The 19,352-nt window shown below is 48.7% G+C and overlaps 1 protein-coding gene across 1 annotated transcript in view; it reads right to left on the reverse strand.

Annotated features, from left to right (window-relative positions):
• The window catches only part of ZFHX3 (zinc finger homeobox 3), a 417,139-nt gene that overhangs the window by 143,578 nt on the left and 254,209 nt on the right, over positions 1-19,352 (reverse strand). Inside the window, 2 exon segments of the mRNA XM_086689030.1 lie at positions 10,855-11,351; positions 16,281-19,039. Of these exon segments, the coding sequence (XP_086545156.1) occupies positions 10,855-11,351; positions 16,281-18,993 (3,210 nt within the window). The 5' untranslated portion in view covers positions 18,994-19,039.

Genomic DNA, 19,352 nt, shown 5'->3' on the forward strand with positions numbered 1-19,352 from the left:
TGTGCATCACGGCCACGCCACCAACTACCAGCCTGGTGATGCCCGGGCTCCTCCAACAGTGAAGGGCGACAGAATCCTGTTAGAAAAGCCCTGAGGTCATTCGAGACTCCATCCTCCTCAGGTGTCAAAGAAGACAGACAGCACCAGGCTGTGGTGGGTTATGACATCTTTCTAGCTTTGGGGCTGGAAGAAGATATAAAGGAAAGAGAATACCTCGGAAAAAAGTTCCAGCCCCACAAAGATAGAACTTGTCTGCCCCAACTTTTTGGAAGAATAATCTTCTAATTCAGAACCACGCCCGCTATCTGTCTCTCTGGACCACGTGAAGATTCTGAAGCAGGTAGCATGGACCACAAACAGAAGCCATCCCAGAGCATAGACACCGGGTGAACCACACTCCGGGCACGTGCTGCTCACAGAGGGCGCCCCACACAAAATGGGTTTTCACAAAACATGCTAAAGATTCATTAACCTGAATCTACACAAAATCCTACCGGAGCTCAGCACTAAGTTGGTGTTCAATAAATGCTGACACAGAGGGAGAAATTCTCTTCCCATTTGTTTGTGCACTCTGGACAGGGGAATGCTGTCCTAAGTGCTGGCGTCTGAACCAGCAAGAGGAAAGCCCCTGAAAGTGACAGGTCCAGGGATGCCTCCCATCCCAGAACCCCCGGTGCCTGTGCCCAGTCTTCCGCCTCCTTCCGAGGGGCAGGGAAACAAAGACTACCTGGTCAGCTCAGGAGTGGTCACAAGACCCAACAATCCTCAAGAAGGAGCCTGTCACCGGAGAGGGCAAGACTCAACAGGCACAGCGAGTGGATGGGAAAGTCCTTCCGCAAGTTCAACGCACAGACTGTCCTGGCAAACGAGACGATGAATAAAACTATTGACCTAAGAGACCAGATATGCTTTGGAGGCCCTCATTCTGGGTCTGAGAACCTGCCCTGCTAATTAACAGGCGGCAAACCAAACACTATCAGTAGATAAACATTTCTAACCTTCTAACTAGTTTGCCTTTTATAGGATGAGGAAGTGGGCCCTAGAGAAAGTTCCCTGATTATTCTTGATGATTAGTCCAAGTTCAAATCTACTTGAGAAAATTCCTATTAGCATCCTATCCAAGGTAAGCACTTGGGGTCTTCTGTGTACAACAGCCCACGCTCAAGGGCCTTGAATTTCTATCACCTCCATAAAAAGATCAAGTGCAGAGGGAGGCCAGACCAACGTGAGCAATGACACTCGAAGCATCTGGCATAGCTGTGGGAGGCTTAGCCGGGCACTCTGACGTGTGTCTGGCCACGTGACATGAAAGCACTCCAGTAAAAGGAAATAATGAAAAAATTGTTGAAAAGCAAATTTTAACAAACAGCTCTGGAGAAAATTTCAGATTTCATTATAGGAAAAGCACTTTATTTAATGTAGAAAATGTGAAAATCTGATATGACAGTTTTCTATAAATAACAAAAATTGGAAATCATCATTAGAGGCATTTGTAATTTTCCTCTTTTGTTGGGAATGGCTTAAAAAAAAAAGAGGTTTACCAACAAGGAAGCCACTTCTCTCTCTCTTTATGCTCTGGTTGAGCCTGTTGGCAGAACACCCTAAGAGAATTTTTTTCTCCATCCAGAGGTAGGGTTGCCAGATAAAAGACAGGATGCCCAGTTAAATGTGAAGTCCAGGGGAGCCTGGGTGGCTCAGTCGGTTAAGCATCCAGCTTCAGCTCACGTCATGATCTCCTGGTTCATGAGTTCGAGCCCCACATCAGGCTCCACACTGACAGTGTGGGACCAGCTTGGGATTCATTCATATTCATATTCATTCATTCATTCATTCATTCATTCATCACCCCCCCAAAATAAACATATAAAAAATGTGAATTTCAGGTAAGTATATGTAATTATATTTTATGGGACATACTTATGCTAAAACATTATTTGCTATTTGAAATTTACATGTAACTGGCAATTCCACATTTTTATTTGCTAAATTTGGTGACTACGTGGAGGCTTCCATTGTGGTTGCTTCAGTGCTCCCCAGGGTCACCACCCTAATGTCCCCCTGGTTGCAATAACCTCCACCACTTCTGTGAGCAACACATTTTCTGTCCAACGTTTTTACCTTTCACTCTATATACTGGTTACTTTTTAAAAAAAACAGCTGGAAACCTAATTTAACTAAATATTAAAGTATGAAATGACTCAAGCGTTTTTCAGATTAACAGTCTTTCCCACCCTACACTCACATGACATCTGTAGTTTCAAGTTATGTAGAGAACAGAATAAGACCACGGTTCAGGCATATTATGCAATTACTTAAAAACTCTTGCCTGCTCCTGACAGTGTTCCTGACAATGCTTAATTGTTCCTTTACAATTTCCCTTTCAAAACAAAACAAACCACACCAAAACAAAACCAGAAACACCTGTTGGGACTAACCGTATTCAAATTTGCCCTTTTAGACCAGGTCTGCAGCAAGTTGAAGGGACTAGAAACGGGGTTCGCACCTTTGTCCCATTCTCTGGCGCTGAGTTCCTGCCAGACTGGGTTTACCTATAGAACAATCGTACTGCATGGAATTGTGCTGGAATGTAGAGGCAATGGAATCTTTGCGGCAAAATCCTCCTCAGGGTTACAGAGCACCCCTAGGACACCAGATGGCATTCGCAGAAAGCATTCCCCAAGTGTGACTTCTTCCTCTAAGTGGCTGCAGGGGGCTGATGGTTTGAGATTTTCCTCTCATAGGATCTAGGGCTTTTGAGGACTGAGGGCGGGTGGAGGCTTTCAAATATTTTGACAAAGTGGTAGTTACTAGATTATCTGAAATTAGACCTCCCTGCCCCTCCGGCTGAGCCAGCAAACCAGCACACCTTACACCTTTGGAATCCAAAAGGAGACTTATCACCACCAGTTGAGAATGGTTTATACTAGAAACATGTGGACAGAGCCACACTGTCTCCTCGTTATCTGAATAAGAACTTCAGAAAGGGGAACTTCTAGAAGTTTCAGTATTTGTTCTCTGTCTTTTTTTTTTTTTTTTTAAGACAACTGGTGAGACCCAGTCTCCATTAAGGAACAAAAAGAAACTCAGCTCCTCTCCCAAACCCTCGTCTCTCCCGGAGGCTCCTTCAACCTAGTGAATTTGACAAAGGTAATTAAACCAAGAAATTTCACACTGGGGAAAATGCGGGAGAGAGACAGGAAAAGGTCGGAGGAAGAAACTTCATTCACAGGACTTTCCATGCCTTGAAAAGAGAACTGTCTCTCTCTGTTCCCTCTTCTCCTTCCACAATGCTTTCGACAAACGCTACTCTGTAAATATGTTCCGACTGTAAGATTTAGAGAAATAGGGACGATAAAAATGGCCTTTCACATCAGCTAGGACAGGACGGTGATTGAAAAAACTGTTGGACGATCAACCGTCCACTTTGAAAGAAAATACAGTCCTAAATCACAATACAGAAAAACAGAGTCCTCCAATGCCCCACACACAAAATACTTTCCTTACAGATTAAAAACTTAAATGGAAGGAAAAAGTATTGAAGAAAATATTGGTTAAGTAGTGCCAACCCGTTTGGGTTTGAACACTCACTCCAGCAACACTCACTCACTTTGACCCTTGTAACCTCCCTCTGGCTTGCTTTCCCCGCTTGAAAACAGGCTAATCCACAGACGATTAAATCAATTAATGTATGGAAAGCTACTATGACAGTACCCGGCTTGTAATAAACGTTGTGTAGGTGTTATGACTTTTATAATTTCATAATACATCAAAGAAAAGCCTCCCTGGGAAAAGAGAAAAGCTAGAAACGTAAAGAAAAAGATGCACAGACTGGACATCATGCAAATGAAAATTTCCTACATGTTAAAATGCAAAGAGACTCAGTCAACATGGCCTTGGGCAGGTACCACCACCCCCACAGGGCACCAGTCCACTTCTGTTAGCGCAGAGTGCCGGCTTGAGATCCACGGCCACCGGCGACACCCCACATCTGTACCATAAACTAAGGTACAGATGGACAAAGGACCAGGAGAAACTACTACAACATCCACAGCACAATCAGGACGTCAGTCCTGATAAACCAGGAGCTCTTCCCGATCAATCAGGAAAAGGAACAAACCAAGACAATCAAAGGGCAAAGGCTGTGAACAGGAAATCTGCCAAAGAAATACAAACGGCCAATAAACACATGAAAGAATGTTCACCCTCTGTAATAATTAGAGAGACCCAGGCTGCAACAACTTTGCCAATCTGAGGAAAACAGAATCTCATGGCGGTCACTGCAGGGGCATCTGAGCATTACCTAACAGGGAGGGGTTAAAACTGTCACCTTCTGTCCGAAGAGGCAGGAAAAAGTATCTGTTGGCATTAATCACATCCTGGAATCCAGCAATCCCACTTCCGGGGACAGCACAAGCGTAGAGACATAGATGCACACACCTGTTCCCTACCTCACTGTCTCTAATACCGAACCATGGCAGACAACCTGTCTGTACATCAGTAAGACTCTAATAAATAAAAAAAAAAAATTTTTAATTATTAAAAAACACTTAAAGACATTAGAAGATAATATACAGGTACGATACTGTACACACGCCCATTTTGTAGAATGCCTGTTATACACAAAAGGAAGGAAATATAAATACACTGTTGCACAGGAGGATTAGGTTGATAGTTATTTTCACTTGTACTTTCCTGAATTTTTCAAAATTTCCACAGTGAACATAGATTACTCATATTAATTATTTTACTATAAAAATAAGGAATGTACATTTTATCAGTAGCTTACACTTGAGACAAACATGGAATGCTAGTCTAGTAAGAAATAATTCAGAATAATATTCTAAAAGGGTCTTATCAGCTCTTTACCGTGCACAAAAAAAGATTTAAGAAGGGAAAAATAAAGACAAAACAAAAATATTAATATCATTTGAAAAAAAGAAAGTGCTACAGTGAGTGTTATGGTTGTTCAATGGTAGCATAGTTAGTACTGGACTTTTTAAAACTAGCCACATCTAATAAGATCTCAGTTTTGTTAAGGCAAAAGGCAAAACAGAACAATGACCTTACCTTATTGACATGAGGGTGTGTATAATACTATAACCACAGGGATCCAGGCAAAGTTTGTGCATAAAGCCAGCCAATCAGCTGAATGAATGTGTTGAACGAAATAACACTCACGGGGCGGGGGGGGGGGGGGTGGATTCAGATCAAGGTGGGTGAGACGGTTCTGACCGGAAGGGAGGGCAAGGACCCTGTGCAGAGAGATGTCTACCATTCACAACGCACACACTGGCAATATACTTGCCATGTATGTTCCTCCATCATACACTGCCCACAGTTACTACGGCAGTGAAGGATTAACTATGTCATGGCATAAACACTCCTTCCTAAGAAGATGTGGCCTTTCAATCTTCCTAGAGTCTCCTTTAAGTTACTCGTGGTCACAAATTTCACCAGAGCCAACCGTGGCTCTGCAGGAATGACCACGGGGCCCACATGTAGTCTCCCAGCCCTACTCCAGGAGGCCCACATCTGTGAGCCCAACAATCAAGTGAGGGAAATGAACTTCAAATGCCCTGCTGCTCTAGGAGACAGAGGGCATGGAGAACTAAATGGGCTAAAATTTACCATAACATCTGGCTTTTCACACATTCTGAATCAACCACAGGAAACAAAAACATTCCCCTCCTTTCATTTTTGCATGAAGGCACCAAGGTATGGAAAGAAGAAGGCAAAAGAATGCCCTTAACAACAACAACAAAAAAAAGTCAACCTAATGAGAAAACAAGGTTTGAGGACACTAGTTCCAGAATGACGATGTAAACCAGATGACACTAAACCAAGTGCTTCAAACACGGTAGCCGCACCAGGGAGGAGAGGACAGGGAGGGAGGCAGGGCTCACCAGAGGATCCACGCTATCTGCTTTCCAAGCAAGACAAAGGCTACCAGTCTTTGAAGCATGAAGCATGAAGCATGCAGCTGTCTTCCTAAGACAGTCTGTCCCCCAAGTGTACCCATAAAGGAGCACGAAGAATGCAGACTGAAGAGGAAATCTTTGTCGGATTTGTTCTACGTCTTCTGATTTGCCCAACCACCCTGTGATGAATTTATGGCCCTGCTGGGAGAGAGCCCCAGTGAGTTTATGAGTCTGGGGAAGAACTGAGAAGGTGGATTCTCAGAGTCTGATAGAGGGTTTCCTACTTCCTCCCACCACATAGAATCCCAATAGGGTGGCAAGTGTTAAAGTCCACTATGTGGAGAATGTGGGTGTGTGTTTTCAGTCAACTGGTGCCACACTTCACCTCTACTTTAAGCCAAGTAGAGCTGGTGTTTCACCGTCTGCCCCGTTGGCCCAAGGTAGCTCACATGGGGCCCAGACCCAACTCCATGGGAGATGACCTCCTCTGTGTATAATTTAAGGTTAATATGAAACCATCAGGCTTGGTCTAATCAAAGGCACCTCAGCTGGGAACTCTGAGTAATAGAGTTACTATGGGGGGGGGGGTGGCAGGAGGGGGCGGTTCTTAATCCATCTGCTAAAATTGATGGATTTCCAGTCCAATGACTCTCAGGTGAAGAAAAGTATCAAAAGAAAAAGCAGATCCTAACAGCTGACAAGTGTACACTGATCTCTATCTGTCCTCTCTGCACTCTCCTCCCTCAAGCAGAAGATGCCACAAATTTTATGGAGCTCACTATGGATGCCACATAGCAGGGAAGTCCAGGTAAACACGTAAGGGCTCACACTAGCTGTGAATGCACACACGGCGGACTCAGGACCTATGCTAGCTTGGAGACGAGCAGAGGGCAGGCATCTGTCAGTACCTGCCGCTCCCTTGTTTAAGGTAAGCAAAGGCACCCCGCATCTCTACAGCTCTACAGGTGGAAGGAGTGGGGGAGTGGCCAGGTCCCCAAAGACAAGAGTGATCCACTTATGAGGGAAGGCAGAAAGGGGCAGAATTCAAGTTCTGGAGCTCCAGCCCCAATGAGAGACAAGTACCTTTCCCACCCACAACACGCTTCCATTCTGGCTCAGATAAATCACTACAGACAGAAACCAAGGACCCAGCCTCTAAGCTGGACTGGGGCTGCTGGCCCTTCCCGACTGGGTGGATCAACCACAGTGCCCCATCACGGCAGCTGTGAGCATATGGGTGGAGGACCTCTAGGGGCTACAACTCTTTAAGAGCCCACAACTCTTTAAGACACACACAAAAAACCACTGAAGGAATTCAGTCCTAAGTGTTTCACTAAGTGACCTGGAGGCCCAGAGAAAGGGAAGAGCCTTATCTGATGCCCGAGGCTCTCCAGCCCACCCCCCACCCAAAACTCCCCTCCACTCCTAGGAGGCAGGGAAGAAGAATTCACCGAACATTAATCTCCATTGAAAAACTGCTCTCACACAATCACAACTTGACAATTCCATGCAAGCAAGGGTGATAATATCAGCAGGGTTTTTTGTTTGTTTCTGCCCTTCTCTAGGTAGGTGGGGTTGGGGTAGTGGATTAACGAAACCCTCTCTCAGTCCAGATTGGAAATTCTCTCACGCTTTCAGACAGCACAGTGTTAATACAGCAACGTATGTCCCAGCACTTATGACACCAAGAGAAGGGACCCTGGACCGGTGTGAGGTCAAACGACAAACCAGAAAGCTACGCCTCTGCTTGCATCTCCTGAGATGGCTGTTCTAGCTCCTCCAACATGAAAAAGGAAGAGGAGGGAATAAAGACCTCAGTTGAAAGAGAGGGTTGAGAGACCCATTAGGAAGTCCAGTACACCATGGCTGCTCGAGCAGGTGCAGCACAAAGCAAGTTGGGACTTTCCCTGACCAAATGATGTCTAATTTGCCAAGGCACCGGGATGGGGCAGGGTGGGGGCCAGGACAGGTTGGGGGGCAGGGTGGGAAGTGAGGATGGGGTGAGTAAAGAGGGCTGTGTGTGAGAAGCCTGGTGCCCTCCCCAGGTCAGCAGCATCTGGAGCTGTTTCTCTAGCGGACAGTAAAGAACTCGATTACATCCAGTTAACTGTGCTCTAAACTGATTATGCATGTGCTGGGCTAATGGATTACATTAGCAAGAGGAAAAATCACATGCAATCAATCTCCATTTACTACAGGCCACACCAGGGCCTAGAGAAAAACTGACTCTCAACCACCTCCAGGCCCCACCCCAAATCTATGGACTCGTGACACCATACGACAGTGAGCCCCCTCAGCGGCAAAGCAAGTCTGTCTTAATCACACCGCAGGACAGAAAGGCTTGGCGCACGCATTGGAAGAAGCCCATCTCTGTGTCACTCAGGGGTGGGTGAGAGAGCTCCCCGCCCCCACAGCAGAGCCACAGCAAGCAAAGGGACATTCATTACCCAAGGACTAATGAGACCAGACTCATGACCTACGGCTCCTGACACACAGAATTGTGCTCTGAATGTGGGGAACGTTCACCCCCGGGGTTGTGTCGGCCAAGTGCACTGTTTGGAGACTTCTTTAGACACTGGTTCCCCAGTTCTATCCCACACCCCAACATCTGTGGCCCACCTGCACTGCCTTTTTTGATGAGGAGTCTTCTCCATCTTTTAAATTCAAAAGAGAGACAGAGAGAGAGAAAATAAGGCCAAGGAGGATGAGTGTCCACAGTTCAGCAAAACACAAACAGAAACACACAAATGGCTCCCTTACATCCATCCAGGAAACTACCTCAACCTGACTTGCTAAGTGTGATGCGTGAAGGTGTCCTGGGGACCAAAAAAAAGTATAATCTCAGAGAATCCTCCGGGCTCCAGGCCCCTCAGAAGCAAAGTCAAGGGCGTGATATACTCTTACTGGAGAATGTAGTGTGGAAAGTTCATCACCGCCATGTAGGCTTTATAATGAATCTAAAGGGCCTTTCTCCCCTCAGATGGAAGAGGACAGTTGCTTGCCAACTCTAAACAGCCTTCGTCAAAGTGGTAGACAGTCTTCCATGACCATGGGGTGGGGGGGTGCTCCGAACTAATTTTTCTCAGTCGGGTCCTTTGGAAATAGTTTTCCTATGGGTTTCCCGTCAGGTTTTCTTGACCACAATCAGTACCGCGCTACGGCCACGGGAGACCTCTAACTTAAAGTGACTGCCAGGAGCCTCTTCTGTTAATGGTGACACAAAACTAAGCCATCCAGTGAGGTTCTTGCTGACTTATAACACAAGGGGGTCAGCTGCTTGGCGTCCAGACCTTCCCCACTGCACCACGCCAGCCCATCTGTGCCGGAGTCGGCAGGCGATTCTAGAACCCTCTATTTCTACTGCCTCACTTCTGCTTTCTCTTCCTTTCCCTAAAATGGTTTCTCATCCACTCTACCCAGGACTCTCGCCAAGCTGAAAACGAGCAATTGTAAAATGAATTACAGTTATCAATCTCGACAGAGACTGACATAGGGAAAGGACCTGAGGTCTTCCTTATTTGAAGTCTCCCTTGAAAATCGCCAGGAGTAGAAAGGGGATTAAAACTAGCTCAGGGTCAAAAGAAGTGCCCCTGGCCCCGAAGAAGATGTGGGAAATGGCATGAAAGGAAAGAGGGGAGGCCGATAATAAAAGGGAGGAAAATGCAAAGAGAGAGTGAGGGTGTGGAAGGTATATGGGAGGAGGCTGGGCAGATTTATGGCGATTTGTACCTGATTGTTCATACTAAAGCCATTATGGGATGATTAGAGAAAAAGGTGAGGCTTTAAGTCCAGTGAAAATCAATAGAAACGTCTGGAGCAATTCTGCCTCGCAAGTGAAAGGACTATTTACAGTATCTGAGCACCTCCTCCTCACCGTTACCGTTACCGTTACTGTCTATGGATTGAGAGAAAGACTGGAGGGGGTGGGAGGAAGGAAGGGGAGGGAGGGAGGGAGGGAGGGAAGAATGGAGGGAGGGAGAAAGGAAGGAAGGAAGGAAGGAAGGAAGGAAGGAAGGAAGGAAGGAAGGGAAGAAGGGAGGAAGGGAAGAAGGGAAGGAGGGAGGAAGGAAAGAAAGGAGTGAAGGAGAGGAGGGGCCAGGAGGGGAGAGGAGGGGAAGGGAGGGGAGAGGAGGGGAAGGGAGGGGAGAGGAGGGGAGAGGGGAGACAGAGAGAGAGGAAGAGGATGGAAGAAGCCCAGGGGGAAAAAGGGGAAATGCAAACATGAGATAGAGAAAGGGGCACAGAACAAAAAGAACAGAGGAGCCCGCTTAACTGATCCCAATTTTCCCAATAGCACGTGCCACCTTCTAGTCAACTATGCACTGTATTTATCATCCACCTCCCTGCAAAAGAATGGAAGCGCCATGAGGGCAGGAATTTTTTTTGTCTGTTTTGTGCATGGAGGTGGGCATGTGTCCAGAACAGCACCTGCTATACAGTAGGTGCTCAATACGTACCTAATGAATGGATGAATGAACGAATGGATGAAGGAATGAACCAAGGCACAAACGAACTAAGTCCTCCAGAGGCATTTAGGAGAGAAGAGATTAAGGGGCGCGGGGTGGGGACGAGATGGAAAGGGAGAACATGAAGCATGTATGAGAAAGGGACAACACAGGAGCACGAGGGTACACAAAAGCCACAACTAACAACTCAAGGGGAAAAAAGCCAACTGTAAAGACACTGTCGATGGGGAAGTATCGGGCTGCTGTCAACGGAACCCGCCCTCCGAAACGGGCACCTCTCAAAAACAGCCTTCAGGTGGCAGAAGCTGCCACCGCACTGCAGCTTCACCAGGAAGCGGATGCCAACTCCCCTTCCAACACCGGGTTACCATCCAGCCACCAGCCCCGCTGCGACACAGCCCGTCCCCTGTCCCCGGCACCCAGCACCCAGGGATCCGAGGCATGCCTTCCAGAAGCAGCCCGGGGCTCACCTTGTACAGCTTCAGGCTGGCCTCGTGTCTGGAGTTGACCGTGTGCAGCCGCAGCTTCTCCAGGCTGTTGGTGTAGTAGTCACACGCGTTGCACTTGAGGTGGACAGGGTTGCCGATGGCCACACACTTGAGCCGCCACTCATTGGCTTTGCCACCCTCCTTGATGTGGGCCACCAGCTGGTACTTCTGCACATGCTTGTCGGTCTTACAGTGCAGCTGGAAGTTGGCCTTGAGCTGGGTGTTGTAGCGGCAGAGTTTGCACTGGTACGAGTCCCCCATCACGGCCTTCCACTCGTCCTCCGGGAGGCTGCGCTCCACGTTCATGTGCAGCCCCAGCATGTCCAAGTTGTCCGTGGTGAACTTGTTGCACACGGCACACTGGAAGAGCTTCAGAGACGGGTCGTTGGTCTGGATGAAACTCTCGCCCAGGTTCATCAGCTCCTCCGACACCAGTTGCCCGCCCCCGAGGCGCATGTCTAGGGGGATCTCACCGCCCACTGTGGGGAAGGAGAGGGGAAGAGAATCAGCGGCCGGGCTCACAGATGCAGCTGAGGCACCCCCCAGCCTCCCTGACCCTCAGCCTAGGTTCCAGGAGAAAAAAGATCCCATTTCAAGTGTTGCAAGGTGCTATGACCTGGAAACACCACCACCCCCCCCACAAAAAATCAACTTTATGCGTAATTATGTGTTCAGATCTTTTCCTGTGGACTTTCTGAAATTTGTAAAAGGTTTCATGTTTTTTGCCCCACTTTGGAAAAGAATACCTAGAAGCACAGTCTCTTGAATATTTCAGTTCGGCCCCTCACTCTAATCCAAGAAAAGACAGGAATAAGCATCATTCACTAGACATAACAGAATCTGAAACTCCAGACCCCTCAAAGTTGGAAATGAGTTACAGCTGTAATCTAAGATATGAAGCCTTCAAGGTAAATGAGAATCGGGCCCAGAATTTATCTAAAGCAGCACTGCCCAACAGGACTTTCTACAATGATGGAAACATGTTGTACCTGCACAGTCTGGTGTGCTAGTCACTAACCACGTGTGGCTGGTGAACACTTAAAATACGGCAAAGTTGCAGCCAAGCGACTGAATTTTTTATTGTATCTTTTTAGTTCATTTCATTTAGATAGCCACATGTGGCTAGTGGCTCCCACAGTGGAGAGCGCAGCTCTAAATCTGAGATTTAGGGGACGGTCTCCCTATTCCTCATCACGCCCCGCGGGACAATAGTCTACCTGCCTGTCAACGGTGCCAGCTCCTCCCACATGTCCCCAAGAATATAATCACTCCCCTTTTCTGAGCCCCCACGGTGCATGAAATGTTAGGTCTGCTATGGGCCATGTCACATTCTCCTTTGTCATCAACCACATGCAGAGCCACGTGCTGCCCGGTGTCCCCATCAGGGTACAGCCTCTTTAGGGCAGGGGTCCAGGCTTCTCCTGGCTGAACCTCTAGAGACCGCCCAGCCCCCTACACAGATGCTGTGCAGGACAAGGCTAAAGGGGAACCAGAATGTTACAGGTTCAGGAAGTGGATCCAGATGGGCAGTGAAACGCAAAGGTCAGCTCAGAGTCCCCCCAAAAGGGTCTGAGAAAGCTCTTCTCTGCCCTTCTCGCCCTGGTTGTTTTTCAGCTCTACAGTGCCCTGCACAAACTGGGGATGGGCTTTCACTCACCAGTGGTAAATTAATACTGCAAGCTCTTACTTCTACCACAAAATAGGCTTGGAAACAGCAGCCTTCTCTCCATTACCTAGCAGCATAAAGTCCAGCAGAACGCTGAGCACTGGCTTCTATTTTTTGCCTCTCCCCCCAAACGCACTCACACTTGAGCTATTATGTCTGCCCCTGCCCCTCCCCAACTGATACTCAGACTTGACCTTTTACATGTGGTTGGCCTGAGGTTTTGTTTTATTTTGTTTTGTTTTAATGACTGATTACAATCCAAGTTAGCGGCTAATCAAATAAAAGATTTTTTTTAATGATTTTCTTATTTATGCTACATGAGGCACCTCTAGTGAGAAGATCAGTTACAAGGTTCTACCGAGCTGACTGGCTGCATATGAAGCCTGTGGACAATCTAGCAAGCCGCAGAAATCTTTTGCACGTGCATTCCAGAAGGCTCAGGAAGCTTTCTGCTTGTCTTCTCCCCTGCCATCTCCCCTGGTGAGAGGAGCCTTAACTAAGACATTCTTTTTAGGACGGGAGAGAAAAAGAGGAGGGGGGAAAAAAGCCTAAAAGCTCCATCCCTTAATGGGGACAAAGGCCAGGTAGCATCCATGAAACATACGCTGTGTTCAGTAAAAGCAGAAATTGCCCAGAGGGTAAGACAAGGAGCAAACATATATTTGTTTCTGATGCCAACCACCTGAAGCATCAAATCTTCTCCACTTTTTAAATTTAACCTCAGCACATCAATATTGCTCTAAAGAGAAATTCAGCTGTCACTTGCTGGATGCCTGAGTAAAAATGAGAAATCCTCACACACACAGAGGAAATAAGTCCCTATTCCCATTCCAAGCTCTTGAAATGCAAATCAAAGACACAGAGAAGCAGTGAAATGAAGGCGACAGGAAAGCCAAAACTCCCTCCGAGAACTCTACCTTGGAGGAATGAACACAGGGCTCAGAATCCTACAAATCTGTAGAGCTAGAAGGAACTAATTCAGCCTCCAGGAAGTGGCAGAACGTCACCCATTTCTTGGGAAGTTAGGAAGAGAGCCCGCGTGAGCGAGAACTCAGCCGGTGTTTACTCTTGAAGCTACACCGGAGGTAACATCTCTGTGAGGGGGGGACCCCACCTCCCCACACACACACCCAAATCTAATACTTAGAATTTACACCCTGGCACAAGAGCCCACCCATGAGCACATCGTCAGAGAGGCACGTGCGTTAAAAGACACCTTCCAGACCCAAAGGCAGAAGCAGAGGACCTCGTAAACCTCATGCAGATGTCCTGTAGCTAGGCGGCTACCTGGAAAAGCAGATACCCCGCCAGCTGTTTCTCAGTGCTGTGCTAAACTTGATCATCGAAAGCGATGTCTGGAAGGATATTCAGATGGCTTCGAGTCTAATATCTTATCTACAAATGGCAGCAAAATCCAACCAGACCAGACCAAAGGGTGCCAGCCCTCTCCTTAAAGCCCTCCAGAAAGAAACCCTTCCCAGAAGCAGCATCTGTTTGGTATCACAAGAAAGAAGGCTCTGTCAAAAGAAGTATGAGAATAATAACTTCGTAAGTAGAAATGTATTTCACAAAAACATTTTTCCCCCTGCGGAGCCCAGGAATACCCAGTAACACCTACAGCCTGCTCACAAATGGCCTCAAGAAAGATTGGCAAAGTTGCATATAGAACTTAATGTTTTGGCTCTTTCACATTTGCATACACCAGCTTCTACCGAGGTCCTACGACTTACTCTACAGGACCTCTGGACACATGCTCTCATACCCACACCCACTCAGGCTTCCAGGATAAAGGATCTGGGACTCTAGCTCCATCTCAGCTGTTCTTGGGCACTAAGGGCACAGAAGGTTTCCAGAGACTTACCTTGGCTGATAAGCAGTAACCATGAAAATTCAAGGACCTTTGCTTGGCTGACCTGGGAAAAGCCCTTAGAAGGAAAAACTCTATTCTCTTTAAGAAATAAAGTATGGATCTGCTATACATGTCCAGAACACAGGGATTTATTCTACCATTTCTTTTCCATCTGCCATATGCCCATAATGCATGATGCCCCGCAGACTCACAGACACTTGCGTAAAAGCAAAATATTTTTCTACCACTTAATTCAAGTCTTAGTCAGAATTACTGGTTTTCAAGGTAATTAAAAAGATCTCACTTTGACCCAGTATGAACCTATCCATTTTCTGTGTCTTCATTCTACCTACATTATATTTGATTTACTCCAAGATCTGCCTCCCCAAGATTTTAAATCTCCAGATGAGAAAACCTCAATTCCCATAGGCTTTAAAAAAAAAAAAAAAAAAAAAGGCTTACAGTATGATGCCATCCCTTGGTGTGCAAACCCTATGGTTCACTCTGGGGACAAATAAAATAATTGATTTCTGTGCATCCATTATTAACCAGTTGGTAAAACATCTTCAAATCGTTTGGTAATAAAGGATCCACGGGTCAATATTCCAAAACAGAAAATAAGATTAAAGTAGTAAGAATTCGCAGGAAAAACAAATTAAATGCTATGAAATATAACTCATCAGCAGCAATTAGCACTAAAACACCATACGAAGACGTGCCAACTGGGGAGGCTTGGCCCCTGGCATTAACCTAAACCATGTCAGATTAAAAGTTATCTGCTCACACTTTGTTGCTGAGAACGACTTATTCCAGTGTCAGTAAAGGAATACTGCTTAATCCAGGCCACCACCTTGGTCCCAAGAGGTTAGCCGGGTCAGGGGACAGAGACCAGGCAGTGCCTGTCTGAGGCACAGGTGGTGGGAGCAGCAACAGCCCCCATCATACTGGTCCTTGTAAAAGTGATTTGTACATTCTCTCGCTATAGAGGTTCTACCCTAAAAGTGATTGTGATTCTTTTGATGCAAAGACCGATGACTTTTGGCATCCAAATCCTATCCTCTTGATCCGATTCTAGGTCAATTAAGCCAGTTGGTAAGACTTGCTGTCCGGACACGGCCGACTCACCTTCTCCAACATGGGTTGTTTTTTCACGGCCGACAAAGGCTCCATTAACCATCATCTAATGGATATTAGAATTCAACTTTCTTTGATGTACAATTTTAGAATGTATTCATTTTTCGTCTAGCACACCACTCTTTATGGTGCCCCGGGGCAATTTAATTCCCAACTATACTTATCAGCGACAACTCACGCAAAACAAAAAAGAAAAGAACGCGTCTCTTTCACGGAGATCCTCGTGAACACACCCGAGAACTTTGAGCACTTATCTGGATGGCTCCCTGCTCGGCACAGAACCCAGCGTTCAGTTATCTGAATAAGGTACACTGTGATTTCGAGTCTTTCTTATGGAGAGGACTGTCCCTGTTTACAACTTGAACGGCAGTTTCCTGTAGATTACAGTAAATATCTAATGGAACCCAGAAGTTTCAGATAATTGGGGCGATTTTTCAAATTGAGAAAGAGATGAAGAAAGAGAAGATGGGAAGAGGAAGGGAAGTTGACCAGAAGCCAAAAACTAGAGGAAACCCTTCAACTTTAATCCCAGCCTGTGCAGCCGGAGTATTACCACGTGTGGGTGCTGAATACATACGACCCCCCACAGGCACACAAGGGGTCCTTGAGAAAAACACCTGACAGTCAGACACTCGAGTGTATACAACACCACTCTGGAGAAAATCAGCATCAGCCGAATCCACAGGACCTCAGTCTATTCTCGGTTCTCCCCAGTTAAACTCAAGTCACCAGAACAAACAAACACGGAGTCAGCCTCACCTAGAGCAGGCGTCATGGCGGCCATGGGCCCGGCGGGATCCAGCTGGAATCCACTCATCATGAACTGGGCGTCTGAGGCAGTGTTATCCATCTTCAGGTTGGGCAGGTTCATGTTCTGGGCCAGGTAGTACTGGTAAAGCTCGGCCTCGGCGGGCGAGGGCAGGCTGCCGAGGCCCAGGTGGCGGTTGTGTTGAATCTGGGACATGTTCTGCTGCAGCAGCATCATGTTATGCATGTGCTTCTCGCTGGTCATGTGGATGCGCAGGTTCCTGGCCACGTTGGTCTCGTAATCGCACACCTCGCACCGCCAGGTGGGTTTGGTTTTTGGTTTGGTGGGCGAGGGGGCCCCGCAGGAGCTGCCGATGTTGGCCGCTGCGGCCGCAGCCGCCGCCGCCGCCGCCGCCGCCCCGGCCGAGTGGCTGAACACCTGCTCCCCCCCTCCGTTCTGCAGGTTCTGCATGTTGTTGAGATGCTTGTCGGACTGCATATGAATACTGAGGTTGCCTTTGGTAGTTGTGGAGTAGTTACACACCTCACAGCGGAAAGGCTTGTAACCACACGTGTAGCTCTCACCTCGTGCCAACCGAGGGTGGGGCTGCCCGCTTTTGCAGTAGACACAGGAGCCCCCCGGCTCCGGGTGCTTCTCCTTCATGTGAGCCTCCAGTGTCTGCTGGTACTTGTAGTGCCAGTTGCACTTGGGGCACTTAAGTGTCTTACATGAGTTACGAGAATGCATCATGGTCATGTGGCCGCCCAGCGAGCGGGAGGAGCCCAGGACCGTGTCGCATTTGGGGCACTCCACGCCGCTCCCCGAGGGGCATTCCCCAACCCCAAGCTCACAGAGGGAGCCAGCGTGCTGGTGATGGGGGACAAAGCCCCCATCGTCACCCTCTGTGCTTTCATTTGGTTCTGGTGCTGTGGCATTGTCTTTATTGGCACTTTCGTCAGCAAAGTCCAGCCTCCTGCCGCCCTCTGCCACATTGGCCCTGACGCCCTCACTGTTAAAGCTTAAACGATTCCTCCTGTTCGCACCATCAAAGACAACAAAGGAAGAAGCAGAATTAGAACTAGTAGAAGCTGTGCCCCTCGACAAGGTCTGGAGCACATTAGGCATTAAGGGGGAGTTAGAAATGCTTTGGTTTGAGAGAGCAAGGTCCTTTTTGCTGCTGCTACCTGCCATGGCCCCAGCCTCCTCGTGGGGCCTGTCCTCCAGTTCGTCGTCCAACTCGCTTGGAAAGAGTCCTTTGCAACCCTCGTCTTCCTCCTCCTCTTCTTCCTCCTCTTCTTCTTCCTCCTCCTCCTCTGCCTCTTCTTCCTCCTCTTCCTCCTCTGCCTCCTCCTCGGCTGGCTCTGCTTTCTCGGAGAAACAATCCGGATCGCCTACTTCTTGCTTCTCTCCTTCTGCTGCCCCAGAGTCCTTGCCCTCTGAGGATTTGGTAGGACTGGAGGCCAGAGGCCCCAGGGGGACTGAGGTAATGGGGGTCTTCAGGACCGAGCTGGTGAGCCCGCCAAGGTTCAAGAGGGTGCTGGGGGTCAAGATACCAGCCTGGGGCTGCTCGGGGCCGGCAGCAGAGCCGGCTGGGAGAGCCTCCTCCCCTTCCATCCGAATGCCACTAAATTTCCCATAAAAACTGTGTCCGGGGCCTATGAGGTTAGCCGTAGAAACTAAAGGGTGTTGAAAGTTTTTGTTTTTTGGTTCCAAAAAACTCACAAGGGGTTCCTTGTCTTTGCCAATCCCTTGGATGATAGCGGAGATGTTCTTATTGCTAAGAATTTTCCGCTCGTCTTCACTCAGGGTCATTCGATGGTCGTGCACCGCGTGGGTCACAAACGAACGGACGTACCCGAAGGAGAGTTTGCACAGGAAGCACATCAGGATGGGCTTCCTCTTGCCGTAGAGCACAAAGCCATCGAATTTGGACAGGTCCACGTTGTTGGGAACATCTTTGGATACGCAGGAGCTTTTGGCGGAGCCGTCGCTGTTCAGGTAATCCTTGTTGCTTTTGTGTCGCACGTCAAACACGCGGAAGCTGTGCAGGACGGGGCTGAGCCCCGTCAGGGCTGAGGTATTCGGGAAAGCCTGGTCTGGGCCCTCAAACCATTTCCCGAAGGATGAGGCTATGTGGAAAGTGTTGATGATCTGTGGGTAGACTGGTGCAGCACAAGAAGGGTCCCCTTGTTTGCCCCCCGCCCCGGGGAGAGAGTTCAGGAAGAGCGAGGGGGGGGGCCCGCTGCCGCTGCCACAGGCGCCCCCGCTTTGGGTCAGCTGGCTCAGGCTCTCGACAATGTAGGCCGAGCCATCGGGCTGGTAGACTATCTCCCCAGCCAGGTTCTCCACATCACTCTCCTCGTCCCCCTCCTCACTGGTGTCGCTCCCGCTCTCCCCCCTCAGGGGCAGCGGGGGGCGCGCGCTGGGACAGTGGTGCTCCATGTAGGTCTGCAGGCTGGCGAAGGAGGCCGAGCACCCGTTGCAGCTGACCTCCTTGCCGGCGGGCTCGGCGGTGGGGCCGGCCGAGGCGGAGCTCTCCGCGAGGCGCTCATTGAAGGGGGCCCTCAGGCTGTCCAGGGGCCCGTGGTTCTCGCTTGTGGACTGCTCCATGCTACTGGGTTTGTCGGGGAGGTGGGTGCTGTTGAGTTCAGTCCATTGCTGGTGCTGAGGGATACCGCACCCATTGTCCTTCCCCGAGACGACGGGCGAGTCACAGCCTTCCATGGTAAGGCCTGCGTAGAGCTTTCATTGCACCCAGTACGGATCGGACCTGAAGAGCGGAGGCAAGGGGGGGAGAGGAGGGAGAGAGGGGGAAGAGAGAGAGAAAGGAAAGAGGTTAGGAGGGCCGAGGCTAGGTCCCGCACAGAGCACTCTAACAGGCTTCTGTCCACACCCACAACAGAGACCGCCAGGGCAGCAGGGACCCCGGCCATCTCCCCCACGTCGTCCAATGAACGCGCAGAGGGCGGGTGAGAGCCCGAGGCATGACGGCCAGGGTCCGTGGCATGAGTGGGGAGCATGGGGACGGGGCGGGGGGTGCAGACAGGAGACTCCCTCCTTGTCTTCAGACTGTCGGCTCCTCT

This window comes from Puma concolor, chromosome E2, assembly GCF_028749965.1.
Source record: "Puma concolor isolate L17-30 chromosome E2, mPumCon1.1.hap2, whole genome shotgun sequence".
NCBI classification, from domain to species: Eukaryota; Metazoa; Chordata; class Mammalia; order Carnivora; family Felidae; genus Puma; species Puma concolor.